The 21,299-nt window shown below is 46.9% G+C and overlaps 2 protein-coding genes across 4 annotated transcripts in view; both read right to left on the minus strand.

The window, feature by feature from the left end:
- Positions 1 to 247: 247 nt before the first annotated feature.
- Positions 248 to 9,462, minus strand: LOC135238237 (cell surface glycoprotein 1-like). Its single transcript, XM_064305999.1, has 4 exons — positions 9,131 to 9,462; positions 4,279 to 5,808; positions 4,034 to 4,139; positions 248 to 2,770 (listed from the first exon to the last, which is right to left on the minus strand). Exons 1-4 carry the CDS (start codon positions 9,195 to 9,197, stop codon positions 2,764 to 2,766), a joined length of 1,710 nt encoding a protein of 569 aa, XP_064162069.1. The 5' UTR covers positions 9,198 to 9,462; the 3' UTR covers positions 248 to 2,763.
- An 848-nt stretch (positions 9,463 to 10,310) lies between these two features.
- LOC135238235 (forkhead box protein J3-like) overlaps positions 10,311 to 21,299 on the minus strand; it is a 65,678-nt gene continuing 54,689 nt past the window's right edge. For 2 of the 3 annotated variants that reach the window (XM_064305996.1, XM_064305997.1), the window contains exons 6-12: positions 20,987 to 21,115; positions 18,880 to 19,057; positions 16,266 to 17,009; positions 15,870 to 15,971; positions 15,362 to 15,550; positions 14,293 to 14,394; positions 10,311 to 13,691 (exon numbers count right to left, since the gene is read on the minus strand). In XM_064305996.1, coding sequence (XP_064162066.1) covers positions 13,579 to 13,691; positions 14,293 to 14,394; positions 15,362 to 15,550; positions 15,870 to 15,971; positions 16,266 to 17,009; positions 18,880 to 19,057; positions 20,987 to 21,115 — 1,557 coding nt within the window. In that variant the 3' untranslated portion in view covers positions 10,311 to 13,578. The remainder of the gene's footprint in view (positions 13,692 to 14,292; positions 14,395 to 15,361; positions 15,551 to 15,869; positions 15,972 to 16,265; positions 17,010 to 18,879; positions 19,058 to 20,986; positions 21,116 to 21,299) is intronic. The other variant, XM_064305998.1, reaches the window with a different exon arrangement.

Here is a 21,299-nt window from a genome sequence, read left to right on the forward strand (position 1 = left end):
ACACGAGTCACACACAGACTCTACCAACTAACAACGGCCCTACTGCTAATTATCGGTCTGTACACGTCTTGTGGCTGTCGAGGTGGTGCGCAATCACTTAGGCTAACTGAAACTGGCTTTTCCATGGCAGTGAGAACCAACAAGAAGGGTACAAGGGCTAGACCCTGGAGAGGGAATGAGAATCGATTTTACAAAGCCGTAATTTAGAAGGTAGACTTTTAAAAATGTTTAAATCGCACAAGCTTCCTAAGGGTTGTTTTTCACTTTTTATTGAAACAAAATACAAACAACACCACTGCAAGTTGCATAATAACACAATCACAGACCAACATTAACATGCAAAGGACATGGAAAAGGGAAAACTAGGGCCCTGAGTTGAGTTGTTCCAAACAGTTTCCTTTATTAGATTTGCTTTGCCTCCAGGGAAGCTATACTTTCAATGTGTGCATTTACGATGAACTGCCTTCCACAGAGATGCAACATCATATTTCTTATCTAGGCTTTGAACCCATGGCCTTCAGGTAAATGAGCGATTGAATCTTGTGATATCAGCTTCCCCACCCTGACCTGGGGCCACATTATTCAGTCTGTTCTTTTTAAATTCCCAGTGAGCTCCCATTTAAGTAGGTCTAATTCAGCTGCTAAATTAGTCTAGTAATTATGATCTTTGGCTGAAATTTAAGATATACATTTAATCTGCAGTGTATTCTGCTACATTAATAAGTAATTTCCCTTAACAAAGCTGAATATGTGTGTATTACTGATGTGCTCCAATAAATAGAAATAATTTTAAAAGTTTATATCCTTTGTATCCTTCTGTATATGCTTCAGATAACACCCGAAAATTTGAATGATGTCAAATCCAGATCAATTTTCAAACAGCAGCTCAGTGAAACCTAAGTAACTGACAGCTCACTATGCATCCCCTCAGTAGCAGGGTCAAGGAAAACTACTCAACATTACCTACTTGGCTAAATAATATGTATAAATAATTATATAATATATACAGTGCTGTGAAAAAAATATTTGCCCCCTATCTCCTCAATTATAGCATATTTGTCACACACATTTCAGATCTTTAGACAAAATGTAATATTAGACAGTGGGAAACTGAGTACACACAAAACATATTTTTAAAATTATTATTTAAGTTATTTAATGAAAAAAGTTTATGATTGATTTAATGATTGATCAAACAATTCACACGTGGTTAAAGTGCACATTCTCTGCTTTTATTTAAGGGTATTTGGAGTCTGTTCTTGGCATTTGTCAACATGAGGACCAGAGTTGTGATAATTAAAGTCAAGGAAGGCTGAGAAAAAAAAAATAAAAAAAACTGCCAGAGACATAGGTCAAATGATATGATTGCCAAAATGAGCTGTTTGGAACATTATTAAGGAGAAAGAAATTGGAATTGGCATTGGACAGGGCTTCATCCTTCAGCAAAAAAATTATCACTAACATGCCACTAAAGCAGCAAGGGAGTTTTCCAAAGCTAAAAACAGGAACATTCTTGACTGGCCAAGTTATTCACCAAATCTGAAACCAAATGAACACGTGTTTCATATGCTAAAGGCATACTAAGGCAACTAGGCCCCAAAGCAAGCAGGAGCTGAAGATAGCTGCAGTACAGGCCAGGCAGAACATCACCAGAGAAGATACTTAGTACCTGGTGAAGCGGTTGTTGCATGCAAAGGATATGCAACAAAGTACTAAACATGACTACCTTCATGTACGTAACATTAATATGTCCCAAATAATGCCTTGAAATGGGGAGCTATGTATAAAAAGTGCTGTAAAATCTAAAATTGTGGAGTACAGAGCCAAATCAACAAAAAATGTCTTTGTCCCAAACATTATGAAGCTCACTCTAATGCTTGTATTACCAATTGTCAGGCTTTCCAAGGATTCATGACCTCTGAAACAAAATTGTAGCCATAATAACAATCATACATGTAACATTGCATGCAATATGTAATGACACATATATGGAAACTATTCCAATGAATACCTGCAACCATTTATACCAGTGGAATGAATGGGTTTGAAATTGACTTCACAGTTGTGCACTTCATTGTGATCAGTCTGTATGTCTGTAGTCCTCCTGCTAAATCTCACATGTACTTGTATACGTTTAAACTTCTGTAACCCAGATTAACTTGTACTCCTAAGAAAGTCCATATCCACACATTAGTTCATATCCAACTGCCTGATCAAATGTACTTTAAATGGGGCTGGTCTGGATCAGAACTGTACACATTCTATGGCCATGTCATTGATAATAAACCCCAAGTACTGTTGAAATTCAGATAATTTTTAAAAAACAGTTGTTCTTTGCATTCCTGGTATAATAAGCCAAAACAACCAATCTACAAATATTGTAGTCCTTAGTTATGATACACCCCGTATAATCAGCCTAATGAACTATACTTTCATTTTTGTTCTTTTTTAATGAAACCAGTCAGGAAAATAGCTTTCCTCTTCAGAGAAACACAATGTACAAGGGCATACAGTTAACACAAATCAATCAACACATTACCTTTCTGCTGCAGGACAATCATACTTATGTAAAATGCAACTTAAGGACCCTGAAGTTCAGTGTTACATTCAGTGTCCACCCTTGGGGTGGGGTGGGTAACGTCTCCCTGCTTTAGCAGTCCAGTGTCCTGGAGACGCAGGAACATTTGCATCATGACAGGAAATGACATAGTTCAGTAGTTTCCAGCACACTTGGTAGTCCTTCCTGTCAGCTGGCTTCCCTCCTCAGGGTCTGGGTGAATGGCAGGTAAACAGCAGATTGACAGTTACAGAGTTGCAGAGGGAAGGGGTTGATTACAAAACTTCAGAGGAGATGGAGTTAGTCACTGAAGATAGATCATTATATTGTTGGATTGGGTGAGATGTTTAATCCAATGGAGCAAATAATATATTTTATTTATTTTATGAAACATCCTGTGTCGGTAAAAGATTCCTGCTTATGACATCAGATCAACAAATATTAGGTGCAGTTTTTTAAAATTATCATCAAATCATATGTCCGTTCTAGTTCAGGGTGTGACAAAAAAGAATGAAGAGTTTTCGATCAGACATGATTGCTCAGTAGTTTCTGTGGATGCTTTACAGCTGCTTGGTGAGGATATAAATAAATGCTGATGCTACTAGCACAGGAAGTAGGCCTGCTTCATCAAAGGTGATTCTTATACCCTTCAAGTAATCCAGCATGCTATCAGAGATGAGCTAGGCTATTCTAGTAGTCCTGAAAGGAGCCACAAGAGATATGGACAAATCATGCAGATTAATTTTTGCATACTAGTCTTCCTGCTGACAATCATGGCTCAAATTGTGAATCTGAATGGGTTACCTCATTCTAACAGCTCAGAATAGCAGACGTGTTACTCTGTTACTCTGATTATATCACATGCTTTAGTAAGGCTAGTCATCTGTGTTTACGTACATTTAACCAGATTTTTTTCTATTTCCTAAAAATAATTAAATGGATTTTAAATTAATTGGTAAATGAGGTTATTCAGTTTGATGTGACTTCTCTGTAGCCACCATGGCATATGACTGCCCTTGGCCAACTGTGTCTTCAGTTAGTGTCAATTATCATAGCTTGTTTTTGTAATGCAAAAAAAATATATATATTTTTAAGTCAACACTTAAAATTCTGGCAAATGTTTCACTAGGACCTCAGGAAGGATCTCTTCCTGATTGCTGTGAATGTATGCTGTACCTGAGAGACTGAGAAAGCCTTTACCCATCTTTATCCATTTGGTCTTTGAGTAATGGGAAAAAAAATCCTTTGAGACTAGTAAATGACAGCCTGTATAGGAGGCCTATGGGAGCCATTTTATGGGGGTTACTGAAAGGAGTCATCAAGAGAATCAATTATCTGTGCTTAAGCTATGCATTACCTAGAATACATTTATGACAGATAATTGCCTTTTTTATTTTTTACAAATTTGTTTAATATAAATTATACAATGCATAAAAAATCTGAAATGATCAAGGAGCAAAGTTCTTGAATACTTACGTGTATCTGCCCACCTTGCTTGAAACCACCTTCCCTGCTGAGCCTACTGCGATCAGAGACACCAGCAGACCAAATACAGTGCCCAGAACCAGGCCCCTGCTCACACCTAGAACGCAAAAAGACACAATAAAACCACATCACAATCATGGGCTAGGTCAAAGCAAGACAGCACAACACTGCTCACAGATAGAGAGAAAAATATTCTGATGAAGTTGAATCCGGGGGTGGGTGGAGGGGGGTCTTACCTGCAGGTTTTTCCTCCAGCAGAAGGACTGTTTTTTCAACCTCATCAGTGCTATTTGAGGAGGGAACAGGCTCTGGGGCAGGCACGCATATAGGGATCACTTTCGGTGGAGGTGCCTCAGTTTTTACCTCCGGGGGGACAACAACAGGGTCTGTTGCGGCAGCATGGGCTTCAGTTTGAGCTTCTGTGGGTGGGACAGGGGCCTCTGTGGGGAGGGCAGAAGGGACCTCTTCAGGGACAGTCTGTTCTTCTGGTGCAGCTGGGACAGGTTCTTCCTCTGGGGCAGCTGGGGCCTCTTCAGTGGAAGGTTCTTCCTCAGGGACAACTGGAAGACCTTCTGGGTCCAGAACAGCTTCTTCGTCTTGAGAAACTGGAGTAACTGCTTCCTCTGGAGAAACTGGAGCAGCGTCTTCCTCTTTCACAGGTTCTTCCTCAGGGACAACTGGAACAACTTTTACTTCCAGATCAGCTTCTTCCACTGAAACAGTTTCTTCTTCTTGAGAAACTGGAGCAGCTTCTTCCTCTGGAACAGTTTCTTCCTCCGGGACAACTGCAATAACTTCCTCCTCTGAAGCAGCTGGAGCCTCTTCAGGAACAAGCTCTTCTTCTGGTGCTGCTGGAGCCTCTACAGGAACAAGCTCTTCTTCTGGTGCAGCTGGAGCCTCCACAGGAACAGGTTCTTCTTCTGATGCAACTGGAGCCTCTACAGGAACAGGCTCTTCTTCTGGTGCAGCTGGAGCCTCTACAGGCACTAGCGCTTCTTCTGGTGCAGCTGGAGCCTCTACAGGAACAGGCTCTTCTTCTGGTGCAGCTGGAGCCTCTACAGGAACTAGCGCTTCTTCTGGTGCAGCTGGAGCCTCTACAGGAACAGGTTCTTCTTCTGGTGCAATTGCAGCCTCTACAGGAACAGGCTCTTCTTCTGGTGCAACTGCAGCCTCTATAGGAACAGGTTCTTCTTCTGGTGCAGCTGGAGCCTCTTCAGGAACAGGCTCTTCTTCTGGTGCAGCTGGAACCTCTACAGGAACTAGCGCTTCTTCTGGTGCAGCTGGAGCCTCTACAGGAACAAGCTCTTCTTCTGGTGTAGCTGGAGCCTCTACAGGAACAGAGTCTTCTTCTGGTGCAGCTGGAGCCTCTACAGGAACAGAGTCTTCTTCTGGTGCAGCTGGAGCTTCTTCAGGAACAGGCGTTTCTTCTGGTGCAGCTGGAGCCTCTACAGGAACAAGCTCTTCTTCTGGTGCAGCTGGAGCCTCTTCAGGTACAGGCTCTTCTTCTGGTGCACCTGGAGCCTCAACAGGAACAGGCTCTTCCTCTGGTGCATCTGGAGCCTCTACAGGAACAGGCTCTTCCTCTGGTGCAGTTGGAGCCTCTTTGGGAACAGGCTTTTCCATTGAAGCAGCTGGGTTGGCAGGAGGATCTTGGTCCTGAGTGGATGCAGCAGCTTTCTCATTGACAATGTCAACTACATTAGGGGCTATAGGTAGTTCCACATTTTCAGCCTCTGCTGCTATTTGTCCAACTCCAACAAGTGTCCCTACAAAGGCAATGCAGGGAAAATTGTGAATGGTCAGGGTTACCTTTGAGACAATCATTGTGAATGTAGTAAAAACTTCATATTAAAAAGAGTGTTGTTTCATGGTAATGCTACTGCCATAGCTTTGATATATTCCATAGGCCAGGGGTTCCCGAATTGTGGGCCGCGACCCCATGTGGATTTGAGGATGGGGTTGCCTGAAAATATAGTCTACTACATGTCGAACATCACAATAACCCAACTATTATAAAGCAATGAGGCCCATGAGGCCGTGGTATATCGCCAATATAGTCAAGGCTAAACAATTAGTTTTTAGGCACGAGGGCCTGTGTGTGGATGGGGTGTTGGGGCTGCACAAATTTGTGAACATTCATTTGGGGTCACATCAGAAAAAGGTTTGGGAACCACTGCTATTGATACTGCCAGGACTTCGGACAGTAGACTGCTCTAATATACTTGTGAATGGGTTTAGTCTCAGCCTGTTCTTCTTTTTGTTTGCGTAAGGTAGATCTCCTCATGATTCTCCATAGCTGGAAATACCACACCTGCCACATACTGGGCCCCCACATGCTTCATCAGGGGGAACTGTTGCGCCGCCGTCAGCCCCCTCCCCCAGCCCTAGGCATGTTTCCCTGTCACCCTTCCCACACCTGCCACCAACCTGATTGGGCAGGAGGTTTTACAGGCCAATGGAAACCAACACTCAGTCTCCCCCACAGATTCAGCTCCTGTACACATACCTGTGTCTGGTGTCAGCGCAACTGTAAGGGTTTCATAAAGAGACTAGAGCTGCAGATTATGTGTGTGTGTGTGTCTGTCTGTCTGCCTGTCACATCATTGTATGTGTCTTTGAGAGGACAATTATAGGGATGACCCAGTGGAAGCTCACCTGAATGCAAGTTTCTGGGTGCGGTCTCTGAAGTATTTATTTGTGGCTTTAGGTTTGATGTTATATATAACCTCTTGGTAGGAAGCCTGATACTCTGCCAAAGATGGGTACATGCAGAGGGGCCCAGTATAGACTGGCCAGCCCCACATACTGCACTGCCTGTACTCTCCGCCTATAGAGAGCTCTATTAATACACACACACAGGCCAGGAAAGCACTTGCGCCTCGGCCTGTGGGTAGGGGGAGTTGTCCCTACACGAGTCCTAAGGGTGATTAACTGTCGCAACTTGCGTTTCCACAGAGGTGTTCCTTTCACCCGTACACAGGGCACACCACATGAACATTACATCACAGCTCAGGGCTTTGTAGACAGCAATATACCACATACTGTCAGTCCAAACCATTTTCCTGAAGTTCAATTCATAAAAAAATAAACTATATTTAAAGCCTGGTTGGGGGACTGACCAGAACATTGACTATTTTTGGAAAGATATGGCTGTGTCCTTGAGCAAAATGGCAAGACTGAAATGTTAATCTCTGTAAACAGCTATTTTTTCAAGCAATGTGGAAAGTCTATCTGAAGTCAGTACAGTCACAACAGTGGAACTGTGGGTTGACAAGCATAGAGACTCAAAGGTATAAATTACAGAAAAAGAGTCACACCACCAATATACAATGAAACAACTACGCTGTCTACTCAAGACAGGGCTCTGCATGAAGAATATTGTGAGATAACTGCAGCGCACTACACAGGTGGACAATGAACAAACTGCAACTGTACTGGCTATAACTACTTGCTCTTGTGATTTGCAGTGATGTGTTTTGACCAGCCTGGTCTTCTTCAAGCAGTCATTTAGCTCCATGACTGAGATTCTGTTCATCCCATCGATTTACTGTCTATAAGTTGTTATATGCATGTGTATTCGTCTGTGTCATTCAAAGACATGTGTGCTGAAAAACCCCAAGGCAAGGATTCGTAATACAACACCTAGCTTGTGACTTGATAGTGCTGTGGTGAAGTCTTAACTTAAGGTGACAGGAAAACGCTCCACATCGCTTGTCTGGAATGTATGTTCCCTGAAATAGTCTCACTACATTGCACGGCACAAAGACATTTTCACTCAGCTCTTACACAATTGTGTATCTACAGATTGGCCTAAAACGGCTCGTAATGTAGCTGAACTTTGCATAACACATGTAGTTTTTATTTAGGCATCTGCAGACCATAGGGATGGTAGCCACAATCTGCCCCAATTCACCATAACTGTGGTTGCCAGCAAAGCCCCTGATTGGTGGACAGATAATTAATTGGAAAGAAGACCCATTGTGATCCTTTTATCAGTGATCATCACAAGAAACATGTAAGAATGGCCTCAGGTCCCCCGGTATTCTTTTCGTTTCCAGAAAGGAATTAATTAATTTTATTATATCATTATACTCCTTAATAATAGTATATTGCCAAAGCAGCTATTAGTAGGAATGTTTCAGTATATTGGCCTGTAATTAATTTGTATGATTACATTAATAGAATTAATGTTTTTTACACAGGAAAAAAATAGCAAAAATGCTGAAATAAATACACTGCGTTCTAAAAAAGCAGATATTCCAAGGTCTTTTTTTAAACATTATAATAGGCCACGACCCAGACTTGAACCACAAGAAAATAATTAGTCCTGTTTGAGCCAATTGTCTTTTAGTGTCTGACATTTCTGTAGTGTTGATCATAATTTAGTCACAGCCAGTGGTAGCATTGTGAGATTCAAAGAGAATTTGAATGAAAAGTTGAAAGATCAAGTCCCTTCACAAATCACACTCCAGCTAGCTTGCTCAACATGATAAAATTAAAACAAATCGCTCCAAGGTTTTTTTTTTAAATTTTTTTTTTAAGAAACGCTATTAGCTAATGTGGCAAAAATTATTTTTGACTAGAATACCCAAACATAATTTGTATTTTATTTAATTCTGCTAATCCCACTATTTCATCCCACTTCTGTTGTGTCAGTTAATGGACGACATACATTATTGAGTTACTATCATGAGCTAACACATTATGGCAAAAATAGTTATTTTTATCAGAACGCAAGTGAATTAGTGTAACACGCTGATTTTGAAATGTCCTGCGTTCCAAAGATGCAGCATTCCATGGGCTAGCAAAAACACAGAACTGAACGAATAATGACCTCACACAGCAGTTACAGAGTTCGGTCAACAGTGACCACAAACAACAAGAGTTGGGTAAAACCATGACCACACGCTCCATTTACAGAGTCGGGTAAATGGTGATCACATGCAGTAGTTATAATGTGGGTGAACAATGACCACACACTGCAGTTACGGATTTGGGTAAACCGTGACCAAAGACATATAGGCATATAGAGCTGGTAAGACAGTGGCCAGTGACGGCGGTAAGAGAACTATATGAGCGCTGACTTACTTGCATGTGAGATGGTGCACAGGTGTCCTGCCAAGGCCAGCAGTAGCAGCAGCTGGACTCTGATCATGTTCACAGCTGTCTTCAGTGCCCTGCAGTCACTGCACCACAGTCTGTCCGAGTCTACCGGCCCCAAAGTCCGAAAGCACTTCACTCTCCCTCACACGCCCTCTGAAACACTCACACACTTCCGTCACACGTTCATACTCTCTTGTGGTAAGAATGGGGCTTGTGCTCTAGAGTCACAGGTCCACTGGAATAAGCAGACAGACAGAGCAAGTTTGAGTGACTTTACCTCGCGGCAGGGGGGACTGTCTGATGGGGGCGGGGCCGCACATGCACGGCTTGGGCTGTTATATAAGGCAGCACAGATCTGGGGTCTTTGTGTCAGCTGGGGCTGGGGTACGCGTCCAACTGTAGGGACTAGTCTTGCGATTATTACTCAGAAATGTCGGGAAAAACGCTGTCTGTCTCGCTGTCCCACTACTCTACACAATGCTGGCCAGTATAACAGTATCAAGAGCACTTTTCTGCAGGAATAAAAAATCGTGCTGCACTAGTGATTTACGTGCACTGCGCACCTCCCACCTGTTTTCTGCTAGTGGTGCTGGATTAATAAAACATACCGCAAAGGCTGTCTCACTGCACACCACATTACTTCAGAGTGAAAGGGTGTAAATAACTGATAATTCCGTTGAATTTGCAGTCGTCCATGTATCATACTATGTCAGCGTAGGACGTGTCTTTTTGATGAGTGACCAAGCAATGCCTGGTGTAGACTGATCGACTCGTAGGGACACTAGCATAGCACACTGTGTGCAGTGAGAGACTAGGACAGCCCAGTGTATGATGTGATATACAGTTGGAGAAAAATGCCCCAAAACCAATGGACCCATCATTTCACCCTTTAGGTTTTATGGAGTGTAGTTCAGTCCTCCAATAGCGAAACGCCTCCATAGGGTACACAAGGCCTTACCGTCCAATCACTAGTGATGTGTATTTGGTCATAAGGCAGCCATTACATTTCATTCTTATGATATAAGGGCAGGGAATCATTTTTACCTCTGACTTGACTAATGACATCACAGTACAACAAAAGAAAAATCTAGTTAGTTAAGCATCTACGTCATACATCATTAAATTGCTTGTATGTTACATGAAAAATAAAACTAATGGCAAACCATTCCACAGTGAAGTTAACATATTTTATTTTTTTAAGTGCCATTCATGCATATTGGGGGGAGGGGGGGGGGGTCTGGCAACAACAATCCTAATGACACTTCAGAGTTATTTTACAGCACAGCACTTAACCGATACAAAGTGTAGCTGTGTCATTTCACTGGACAGAAAAAAATAATATACCGTGCAATAACAAAAGGGAAGAAGGATAAAAGAGAAATGAAGTAAAAATAAAATCCAAAATAATTTTTATAAACACGAAAAACACTGAAGAACGGTACAGGTAAAAGGTAGTGTCACACAAAAAAGCCAATGCATTTTCATCACATGTACTATATGTATACACACACACATAAACTCTCGTACATTCACACGGACTGTTTCATTCTCTGACTGAACATAAACCAAATACTCTGTATACACCCCCCCCCCCCTCCTTTAACCTGTGACCCCCCAACCTCGCCTACCCACCCAGAGGGAACAAAAGACTATCGAAAAGACGTATTTACAATAAGCACAATAACACACCAACACTGAATAAAATAGGACTCGAATAACAGTACTTGTTGGCAGTTTTCTCCCTTAATGTAACGTTTTTTTTTTTTGTTGTTTTTTATGTTTGTTTGTTTTTAAAATCTGGTTCTAATCTCTCTGGCATGTTCCTCTGCAGCAGTATGGCAAAGCTGAATTGTCTTTAAAAACACGACCAACACGTACACGCAAGAATCGAAGGAGCGCTCAGTTAAAAAATTGTTTCGCACGACTGGTGCTTTTTTTGTCATACTTTCCGTTCAACCCCACGTCCCGACCCTCCCGTCTCTGTGTAGTTTAATTTGCTCAGTGAGTCGAAAGCACTTCGTAAATGATCAGAAATGTAAGATCTGTTTGCAAGTACGGCATTTCACAAAGACTACAAGACTGAATGGACATCCGAACCTGAGCTGCAAGCAGACTGCTAAAAGGGTTTTCTAAAAAAAATAAAATGGACTACATGGATTACGGACGTACGCAATTACAGTTACAGGCCAGTCCAGCGGTGATCAGAAACGAGACACAGAGACACCGTGGCCAACTCTGGCCCTCCAGTCAGCAGAAAGAGGGCGAACGCGACGCCCCTCTCCTCCACCTCTCCAGAGCGTTGGGGAAAGTGCTTGATCCTTGGGCAACCCTGTGAATCCGCTCTATCCCCGGCGGTGGATTCATTTTGTGCTCGTTCATTGGGGGACGGAGGTGATTGTGATACCACTCACGTATAGCCCTATATCACACGCACACACAGACAGAGACACACAGACACACACACAGTCTGTTGGCACTCGCTTTCCCCCCTTGGTGATGGTTTCACTCGGTGTCCTCCAGCAGGCTGGGGACCTTAAGGCACAGGGAGACGGCCCTTAGTCACACAGTGGTTCAGGTTCTGACATCTTGGATCCCCTGTGTAAGACACCCTCAGCTTTGGCTGGCCAAATAACCCCTGCTCATACACTGGGGCTCTGCTTTACAGACCACCTGATTAATCTGTAATAAGAATCTGCAATGACTCAGCACCTTCTACGTCCCTGTTCGCCAAATAAACCATTTAAAAGAGAAGAGTGATAAAGGTGAACCCTACAACAATTTCACTCCATGATACATTTTGCCTATGTTTTTCTGTAGGATTTACCACCCAATCGATTGATATACTTTACAGCACACCCTAGACAGCCACGTTTATCTGTAAGGTGTTCCTGTAATTTTCCTCTCACTGTCTTGCACGGAAATGCACACTAGATGGCGCTCAGTACTACAATCTCAGCGGAGTTCCAACACAGACATGCAAGGCTGAACGCACATTTTCTTTTGTGCAAACATCAGTTGACCCTGTCTTATCCTGACAGAAAAACCACTGCCAGTGACTGGCCCTGCTGTCCGTGACTTCGACTGCCCTCGCCGTCAGTGACTGTGGCCCTAGCATCGCCGTCAGTGACTGTGACCGCCCTTGCCGTCTGTGATTGTGACTGCCCTTGCCACAGGCAGTTCCAGCCGCCTTTAATGGCCCTAGACACGGGTCCGATCCCCAGGAGAGAGGAGGGCTCGAGGAGGAACGCCCTGTGGTGTGAACCACCTTCCCGCTGACCCTATAGACTCACGGACGCCAACAGCCGAGCTTTCTCCTGACCCGCCGTAGCCATGTAGCACGTAGGCTACACGTAACCCTAGGTTACGCACCAGGGCTGCCAGGACGCTAATCAGCCCCCGATACGAGCGCAGGCGGAGGAAGCAGGCTCAGTCGTCATCCCATAAACCTGAACTTCGCACCGCATTTCATCACGTCAGAAAGGCACACGCCCAGCTAGACGGGGCCCAGGAACTGCGGTCCAGCGAGTCCACAGGGCCGGTGTCGCCCGCCATTGCCATTGATAACCCTCCCTCATTCAGCAACGTTCAGCGTGAAGGAACACACTCAGAAATAATGAGTAAATGGGAAGGCCCGCCCTGACGTCGACAGCACTGGTAGTGAAATGACACATTACAGACAGGAGTAGAATACACAAACACAAATACTGCAGGTACTTTTTTGTTAAGTTTACATTTGTATTGTTATATTTGGGATTACTTTCCACGGTGGCCTTCTCTCGGTTCTGACGGACCCTCGCACCCAAGTCCAGAGGTACCAACTATCTCACCGACAGCCTGGTGACAACTTAAACAGAACGTGACCAGACTTTAAACCCAGAGCGCCAACTGATCCTCAAACCCGCAACGTCTGCCTTTGAGGTTTTGAGGGATTTTCCGCCACCCCGGTGCCTGGCTGAGACCGTTAAAAACGCGCTTCCGTTTTCTCCCCATTCTGGCGGACATTCGGGCAGAGGGGAACGCGATCGAGTCGGTCAGTCTCTCTCCACTGAGAGACCACCCTGTGGGCCAGTCAAGAAACACGCCACCCCCCAAAACCCCCCCTTAAACAAATCACACAACAGCAAAGGAGGGAGCTGAGAGCTGAGGTCTGGGGTAAGGGGGAGGAGGGGGTGAGGGGTATGACTCCGCCCCATGACAAAAAGCGACAAAAGTACAAAAGCGATCACTGAAAGGTGTCCCACTAAATATGATTGTCTTCAAAGAGTTTTTTTGTTCGTTTCTTTTTCTGTAAAAAGGCCAGGACTCTCAAAGTCTCTCCGCTCCTGTCGAAAATGACACCCGCGCCGCGTCCTGTCCTGTCTGGATTGTCTCCTCCTGCAGCGTGTGGGACGACCCCCGGCCCAGTCGGCCCCAGCGCCCCACCCCTGGGAGGCCTAAACGATGGAGTCCCAGTCAAAGTCGTCCTGGATGTCGTCGGCAGGCATGCGGCGCATCTGGAAACTTCCAGGAGGAATCATGTGCTGCTGGTTCATCTGGGTGTGGTGTCCTGAGGAGACCAGAGGCAACGTGCATGGAACCAAGCTCACGCTCTGTCGCGCACTCTCAGTGTCGCACTCTCAGTCTCGCAGTCTCAGTCTCACTCTCTCAGTCTCACGCTCCCCCCCCATCTCGCGCTCTTAGAATCAAATTGACATCTACACACAAAATTGACACTGAAACATACAAACATTAGCAAAATGGCATCCACACACACTCACACAGGTTTTCTATTTTTCTAGCAATTCCAAGGCTAACTCTAGTTCTTGAACAAGCCCTGTCGTATTGTCTTTTTGCTTCAATGTATCAGGGCAATTGCAACAGCTAGCTAGCTAGCAACGACCTGAAAAATGATCCCAAACCACTGGCTCTGTAGACGCCACGCCCAGAAACGTCCCAAACACATTTTAGAATAACAAATACAGGAAAAGGTTCATGCATTCCTCGAAAGTGCGTCAAGTCAGATATTGCCAGGGCATCACAGATATGGCTGAGCAAGGTTATTCATATTTTATAATATTTTCTAGGTAAAAATCCTGCATAGTGTGCCTTTAACAGGTTTCAATTTGCCATCAGCGAGTGTGGGGCAGGGCGGGGCCGGTGGGGAGTACCTGCCATGGTGGGGCCCGCACTGCTCATTGAGGGGAGGTGGGGGTAAACCGGGGGGCCCATCATAGGGGGCAGATTCTGCCTGGAGTCCATGTACAAGTTTCCTGTTGCAAAAATAGACAGATTTCATAACCGTTCAGCTCCTCTATTCAGGTTCCCTGATATCACCCTCAGATAAACATGGTCACACTCAGAAAACTCTCACCTTCCTACCAATACCGCCTGTGCGCCTTTTTACCACAACAGCCAACTCTGTGGCTGCAGCCTGGAAGACTTCATTGCCCTCTCGTGCTTCAGCCAATCGCAGGTCGCCCACCTCTTCGCTTGCGAATGCGGCAACTGAGTGTAGCCACCCAGTTGACTAGCTAGCTAGCTCATGCTAATGTCACTGCAACAGTCATCCTGTCTATGTCTATGAACAGCTTGTTTAACGGTTTTTTCTTTGCTAGCTAGCTAAGCACAAACCCCAACAAGCAAGCAAGTTAGTTAACTGGCTGGCTATCTAGCATCTATTTAATCCATCTAAATGTCTGGTTAAATTCAATTCAGTAACATTAGAATATCAAATAATGCATACAGCAGCAATGCACCAAGCTATAGATGCCAGCCAGTTAACCAGCTAGCTTGCTTGTTAGCTTGGGTTTTGTGCTTGGCATTACAGCTAGATAGCCAAGAAATAACTGCTAACCAATAAATAAGAGGTTCCACAGACATGCAAATCCAATTTAAAAGTAAAATTGCTTTAGCAGTGGCATTAGCATGAGCTAGCTTGCTAGCAGTTCACAGACATAGAAAACAGATTTCATAGCAGAATTATCTTTGTAGTGGCGTTACCATGCTGGCTAGTTAATTGGGTGGCTCCACTCAGTTGCTGAATTAGTGAGCAAAGAGGCTGGCGATGTGCGATTGGCTGAAGTGCAAGGGGCTGGGGAAGCCGTCCAGGCTGAAGCCTCAGTGTCGATGGTTATGGCAAAGAAGACATACAAGCACCAATATTACACCAGACTTTAGCTACAGGGTAGAGAAGGATGTGGAAGTGGGTGGCCTCCTGGTTTCAGTGCTGGCTCTCACCTGTGCTGATGTGCTGGCTTGGCTTTGTGTGCATTGAGCCATGACATGCGGGGGCCTGCGCTGCCCCCTGTGGCTGGATGACCCCGGTGCGGGCAAAAAACTGGTTTATAGAGGAGCAGAGGTCGGCGATCTGCGTGGGCTCCAGGGACCAGTTGTTTTGCTCTGCCTGCCTCATGCTCTCTTTCAAACCTGAGTCAAAACCCGCAACCGGAAAATCAATACACTGAACAGAACAATTAAACATGTTTTACATCTTATGATACCATTCATCGCTTGGTGATATTCAGACTTGTAGTGGAACCAGAAAGACTAATGTCACCCCAAGTACATTTTCCTCAGTGGTAATCTTCCATGATGTCATTAAAAAAAAACTCTTTGTACTTATTTTTACACCAGTTCAGCTGAAAAATTGAGAATATTCATGGCCCAAGAAATGGTTTTTCCCAGCCAGAAATTCCAGGTGAAGTCTCCCCTCAGCTCCTCATGGGAAACCTGAGCAGTAGCGCACCTTGGAAGGGCGAGAGGTCCACGTCAGCCCAGTTGTAGCTGCTGGCGATGCGACAGCTCTCCTTCAGTGCGTCCAGGTTGGGGTACCAGTCCGAGGGCAGGCCTGCAGGAGGCACAGAACCGAACCGATTTACTGACAGCTGCAGAGGCTGCAGAAAGGCATGCAACACGCATCTCTACTACTATTTACTATTTAATTCTGGAATTGTGCTGCGCATAGATTCCACAGGGTTTCGACATTTACAGCATTTCCTTTTACTCATTGAGAGAGAACAGAGCAGAGATTAGAACACCAGAATATTTTATGCTTTTATTTTAGCTACAAATAACTGCTAAAACACAAATATTAAAACAAATCTCGCTCCGACAAAGCTCTTAAAGCAGAGGAAGGTCTTACCAGAGTTACAGGACAGCTGCTGCTGGGCAGAATGGGACTGGTGCTGCTGCTGCTGCTGTTGCGAGGGATGCTGGGAGTGTGGTGCATGTTGGGAAGGGTGTTGCGTATGTGCTGCATGTTGGGAAGGGTGTTGTGTATGTGCTGCATGTTGGGAAGGGTGTTGTGTATGTGCTGCATGCTGAGAAGGGTGTTGAGAATGTGCTGCATGCTGGGAAGCGTGTTGAGAGTGTGGTGCGTGTTGGGAAGGGTGTTGCGAGTGTGGTGCATGCTGGGAAGGATGTTGCGAGTGTGGCGCATGCTGGGAAGGGTGCTGTGAGTGTGACGCATGCTGGGATGGGTGTTGAGAGTGTGATGCATGCTGGGAAGGGTGTTGCGAATGTTGCGCATGCTGGGAAGGGTGCTGAGAGTGAGCTGTGTGTTGGGAAGGGTGTTGTGAGTGAGGTGCATGCTGGGAAGGGTGCTGGGAGTGTGGCGCATGCTGGGACGGGTGTTGAGAGTGTGGTGCATGCTGGGAAGGGTGCTGGCTGTGCTGCTGCGGGTGCTGGGGCAGGTGCGACCCGTGGGGCGATCCGTGCGCCGGGTGGGTGTTTTGGCTCTGGAGCTGGGACGGGTGGGACAGGGGCACCTGGCCCCCGCTGTTGGGCAGGCTGTTGGTGACGCTGTTCTGGGAGCTGTGGGGCGACTGGTAGGAACAGGAGGTGTGGGTCTGCTGCGTGGAGTCTGACGGCATGCCCATCAGGCCTGCTGTGGGCGACACGGGAAACGCACGTCAAGTCACACCATCGGCTGCATCGCGCGCTTATCCTACACACAGAGGCACTGGACACTGAATCACAACAGGAACAGTTCCACAAGAACCGCAGTGGGGGAGACTGTGGGGCGTCCTGTGCAGGGTGCCCAATTCTCAATCCCTACACGAATCCCCCCTGCCCCCGCACCACCAGGGGTTCGATTCCCTGCCAGGCACTCTCTGCACTGTGTTCCCCTCTACCTGTAATCCTCTCTGCGGTCCCCCTGACCGATTAAAGTTGAAAAAATACAGGAGGAGTTACAGAAAGATTACTGCAGCAACGGTCACACAAGGTACTGCACAGGTCCTCAAAAACCCAGGAAAAAATGTAACCATCTGCAGCAAACTGAGCCAGAGCACAGGATATATGTGAGGGGCCTCTCTCATCTTCAACAGACATCCCACACAGGAGATGACTAGTTTTAGCCAAATAACCCCGATTTTTATCGGTTTTCTTCCTATTTGCAGTTCTCGAGTGTATACGCTAGCCTGTTTCATCACTGTGACGTGCTGCATCCGGTTCAGGAGACGTGCCTGCTCTCAGCCGGCCTCCGCTCCTCCGCTGGCCGAGCTGCGCAGTCGCTGCGTGGGCGGAGCGTGGGCGGAGCGTGCGCCGCCGGCGCGGCCCCCGGGGCAGACCCGATGAGTCACCGATTACGCGCGGCCCCGCGGGGGCCGGGACGCGGCCCCGGACTGCGGTCTTTCCGGGACGGGCCGTGAGAGCGAGCCGCGGGGCCGTCCCTCCCGGAGGCGGGGCCCGAGCGACGGCCGGGGAGGGAACCGGAGAGCCGGCCCTGTTCTCAGCGCGGGGGAACGCGTCCTCGCTCCAGACCTTCAGGGGGCGCACAGACACTGCTCCCCACAGGCTCAGCGGCACTGGCGGCCCAGAGGCAGGCCTTGGAGAGCAGGCCACGGATCTGAAGAAGGCAGGCTGCCCGCCTCTCCCTCCGGAGCAGCGAACGCCCCTCTGAAGAGCTTTCAAAGCCGGCTTCACACGGCACCGCCACAATCGGCGGGAAACAGTCTCTCCAGGGGGTGAGAGAGGGGAGCGCTTATCGGGAGAGAGAGCCCTTTGTCCGACCAGGGAAATTCGCAGAGCAATTAGCTCAGGGCCCCATGAATACTAATCACAGCTCATTAGCCATCATCAAAACGGGTGAGCTAGCTTACTGTCTCCAGCACAGAGGTGTGAAATCCACTCGCTGGCTCATTTCTGCATTTTAATTGTCTGAGTAGGAGACACTTTCCCGCAGATAATAAAGCAACAGCATCGAAGCGGCAAAATGCAGACGGTTTAAACTCTTAAAGCAGGTGAATTCTTGAGGCCCCTACCTTAGCTCTGAAATGAATCAGAATGGCGGTCAGTCGGTTAGGAACAGACTGAACTTCGCTCATTTCCCACAGAATCCGCTTTCAAGTCAATTTAACCCTTTCTCACAGCGACGCCAAACACGCTGGCTGTTTAGCATCTCTAAAACAGCGGTCTGGACATCTTTCACGCCATAGGCTGATGCCGCCTGCACTACGGCCGGCATACAAATGAGAAACGCTGGTTGCTAAGGAAACAGGAACTTTTTTTTTTGAGGTGAATCCACTGGATGTTCCCGATGGACGGATTTACTATCAGTGTCCGTGAGACGGAAACACCGCCAATGAATCCACATCAAGCCACACAGCAGAACATGAACTCACCTTCAGAGAGGTGCACGCAACCTGCAGGCAAAAAAGACGGCACGGAACGCCGGCTAGCTGCTCCTGTCAGGTGACCGCTAGAAGGCCTCGTGATTGGAGCAGGGCGGCGGCGGGCGGACGGGACGGACTCACCCTGCTGGCTGAAGGACTGCTCGAAGACGGACTTGTAAAGGCTGCGGAAGGAGGCACTGAGATCTTCGAAGTCGGAGAAGAGCAGCTGCTTGTCGCGCTCGGGCATGCTGTACTGGGGCTGCTGCGGCGGCTGCTGGAGGCTCAGGGACTGGGACACGGGCTCCGGGTGACTGCTCACCTGGGGAAGAGCACAACCCGGCGAGGGGAGGAGGGTCACTCGCTGGGCCTCCACCGTGGGTCTCGCGATCGTGACGCGGAGGTCACGCCAAGCCAGGACGCGAGCGTCAGCAACCGTGGCCGCCTGCGCCCGCCCTCGCCGGGACGTGGCGCCGCGACACTGACCACACAGCCGCGACGGCCACGCTGCCGTCAGCCTCGGGCACAGCCAGAATCCAATCACAGCAGAACGGAACAAACGCACAGAAAACACTGGGGGAAAAAAAGCTCTATTCTCTTAAATGTGTTCAATTAAAAAGAGCTTAAATTGTAATAAATGTCAAAAATCTAAATATAAAGCTAAAAATACATTTTTAAATATTCTGGGAAAAATGTTAATTCTATTCTATAATGTGATCTACCTCTTTTCAAGCACAGTTGGGTTACCAGCCAACAAAGACATATGACATCATGCACGGTAAAACGCATCTCTGAATGGGCAGGATGGATCTCACTGCTATTTGACTCCAAGTTATATCAGCTGGTGTACAGCTTATTCACTGGTCCGGTTCAGGTGAACTTAGAGTGTCGCGTCCTAGCTCAGAGCCATTTTAAACGCTCACTGTCGATTTCAATGAATTTCTGCAGGAACCCCTGACTCAAGATTACACCCAGGAGGGTCAGCTATCAACTCTGCCCCCCCATCCCGCCAGGGTCAGTGTATTAGGGTGAGAGGGTTTTCTATTTCTATTTTCTATTTTAGAGCATCATTCGCTGCTGGATGGGACCATGAGCCCATGGGGTACACACATGTAACCCCTCGTGGTCCAGGCGCATCCCGGCCTAGTGGGGACCTCTGCCGCGTGCAGCGCATCAGGGGCTCGCCAGTGACGACAGCTCCCCTCGCGAGTGACGACAGCACCAGCCAGAACCCAATATCTGGCGGGGAACAAATTAACTCTGAACCGTGTTTGTTGTCGGTTTCGAGAGCTGCGAGGGGACCTGCCAAACAGCCAGTGAAACGCACCCTCTCAATAACACAATGTGGCAATGAGAACCAGCTGCTCTCCGCGAACGCGCTCGCCAGCAGAACCATGCGGGGAGCGAGAGGAAAGCAGCGGAAGCAGAAAAGCACGGTGAAAGAAAGAAGAAAGAAAGAACACAGGAACGCAAGCGGAAAACGAGCTGCCTAATCAACTGCAAGAAAAGAGGCGACTGTTCGATCTGCAAACACCTATTGCAACGAACAACAGCTTCAAACTCTTTATGCAAATTGCCGGCAACGTGCGAGTGACGCTTGAGCAGGTCAGCTAGCAGCCCAGCGTAATGGCACAGCGCAAGCCTGTCATTTTCTGCTGCCTCTAGGCTAAGTCATTTTTGAGGGTGACACGCCAATTCAACTGAGCGTCCATACAAGGGTGTCATTCACTTGATGCTGGGTATTATTTCAGGTTGTTAGACTCCTGGGAACATAAAAAAAGCATACCTCCCAGGGAGGTAAAAAAAAAAAGGACACGTGCACAAGAGATAATTCTAGGATAGAATTAATCTGTACGTATTAACCCCAACAGGTAATATGGGACAAGGTATGTGAAGCAAACTGCAAATGGCACAACAGGTGGAAAAGACTAACTGAGAAATCAGTTCTCTCTTACACTGAGGATATGGGAATCAAAATGGGAAGGAAAAGGATTACTGTGACCAGTCATAGGTCTTTAAGAACCACAGTGAATGGCTGATGTGGCAGCAGTTTAGCATTAATGGTTAAAGCACTGGTGTCGTAACCTAAAACCAGCAGGTTCCATTCCCACATTGCCACTGTACCTGAATTGCTTCAATTTATAGAGCTGTATAAATGCATATTGTGCAAAAGGTTATGCAAGTCTCTCCGGATAAGAGCGTCAGCTGACTGTCAGATTCAGGTAAAGCGTGGCGACGGTGTGGACCTTACCGGAGTGTAGCTGTGCATGCTGCCCACACTGTTGAGGTTTACTGAAGCCAGGCTCTGGTCAGACAGGCTGTTGTTAAGGCTGCTTCGGGGACTGTCACTTCCATCCTGGTCCGGAGTGTACAGTGCTACCTGGAACCACGAGCACACACGCCGGCATTAACACGGAACCACGTTCAGCTACGCGAATATCCCTCAAACCGCACACACCTGCAGGGACGCTCCAGATAACACTCCTGCCTCAACACCTCTGGAGTCACACACCTGTCTAACCACATTCTGAACCACACACACTGTGCCCATTGGCCAGTTTTGC

Source organism: Anguilla rostrata, chromosome 13 (assembly GCF_018555375.3).
Source record: "Anguilla rostrata isolate EN2019 chromosome 13, ASM1855537v3, whole genome shotgun sequence".
In the NCBI taxonomy this organism is placed as follows: Eukaryota; Metazoa; Chordata; class Actinopteri; order Anguilliformes; family Anguillidae; genus Anguilla; species Anguilla rostrata.

Bases quoted from the DNA above. Each gene is read 5' to 3' on its own strand.
- LOC135238237 (XM_064305999.1), bottom strand. From the start codon at position 9,197: ATGATCAGAGTCCAGCTGCTGCTACTGCTGGCCTTGGCAGGACACCTG. The intron at 5,809-9,130 runs GTAAGTCAGCGC...TTGCCTTTGTAG, and splicing joins GTGCACCATCTCACATGCAA to GGACACTTGTTGGAGTTGGA. The intron at 4,140-4,278 runs GTAAGACCCCCC...TTTGCGTTCTAG, and splicing joins GCTGGAGGAAAAACCTGCAG to GTGTGAGCAGGGGCCTGGTT.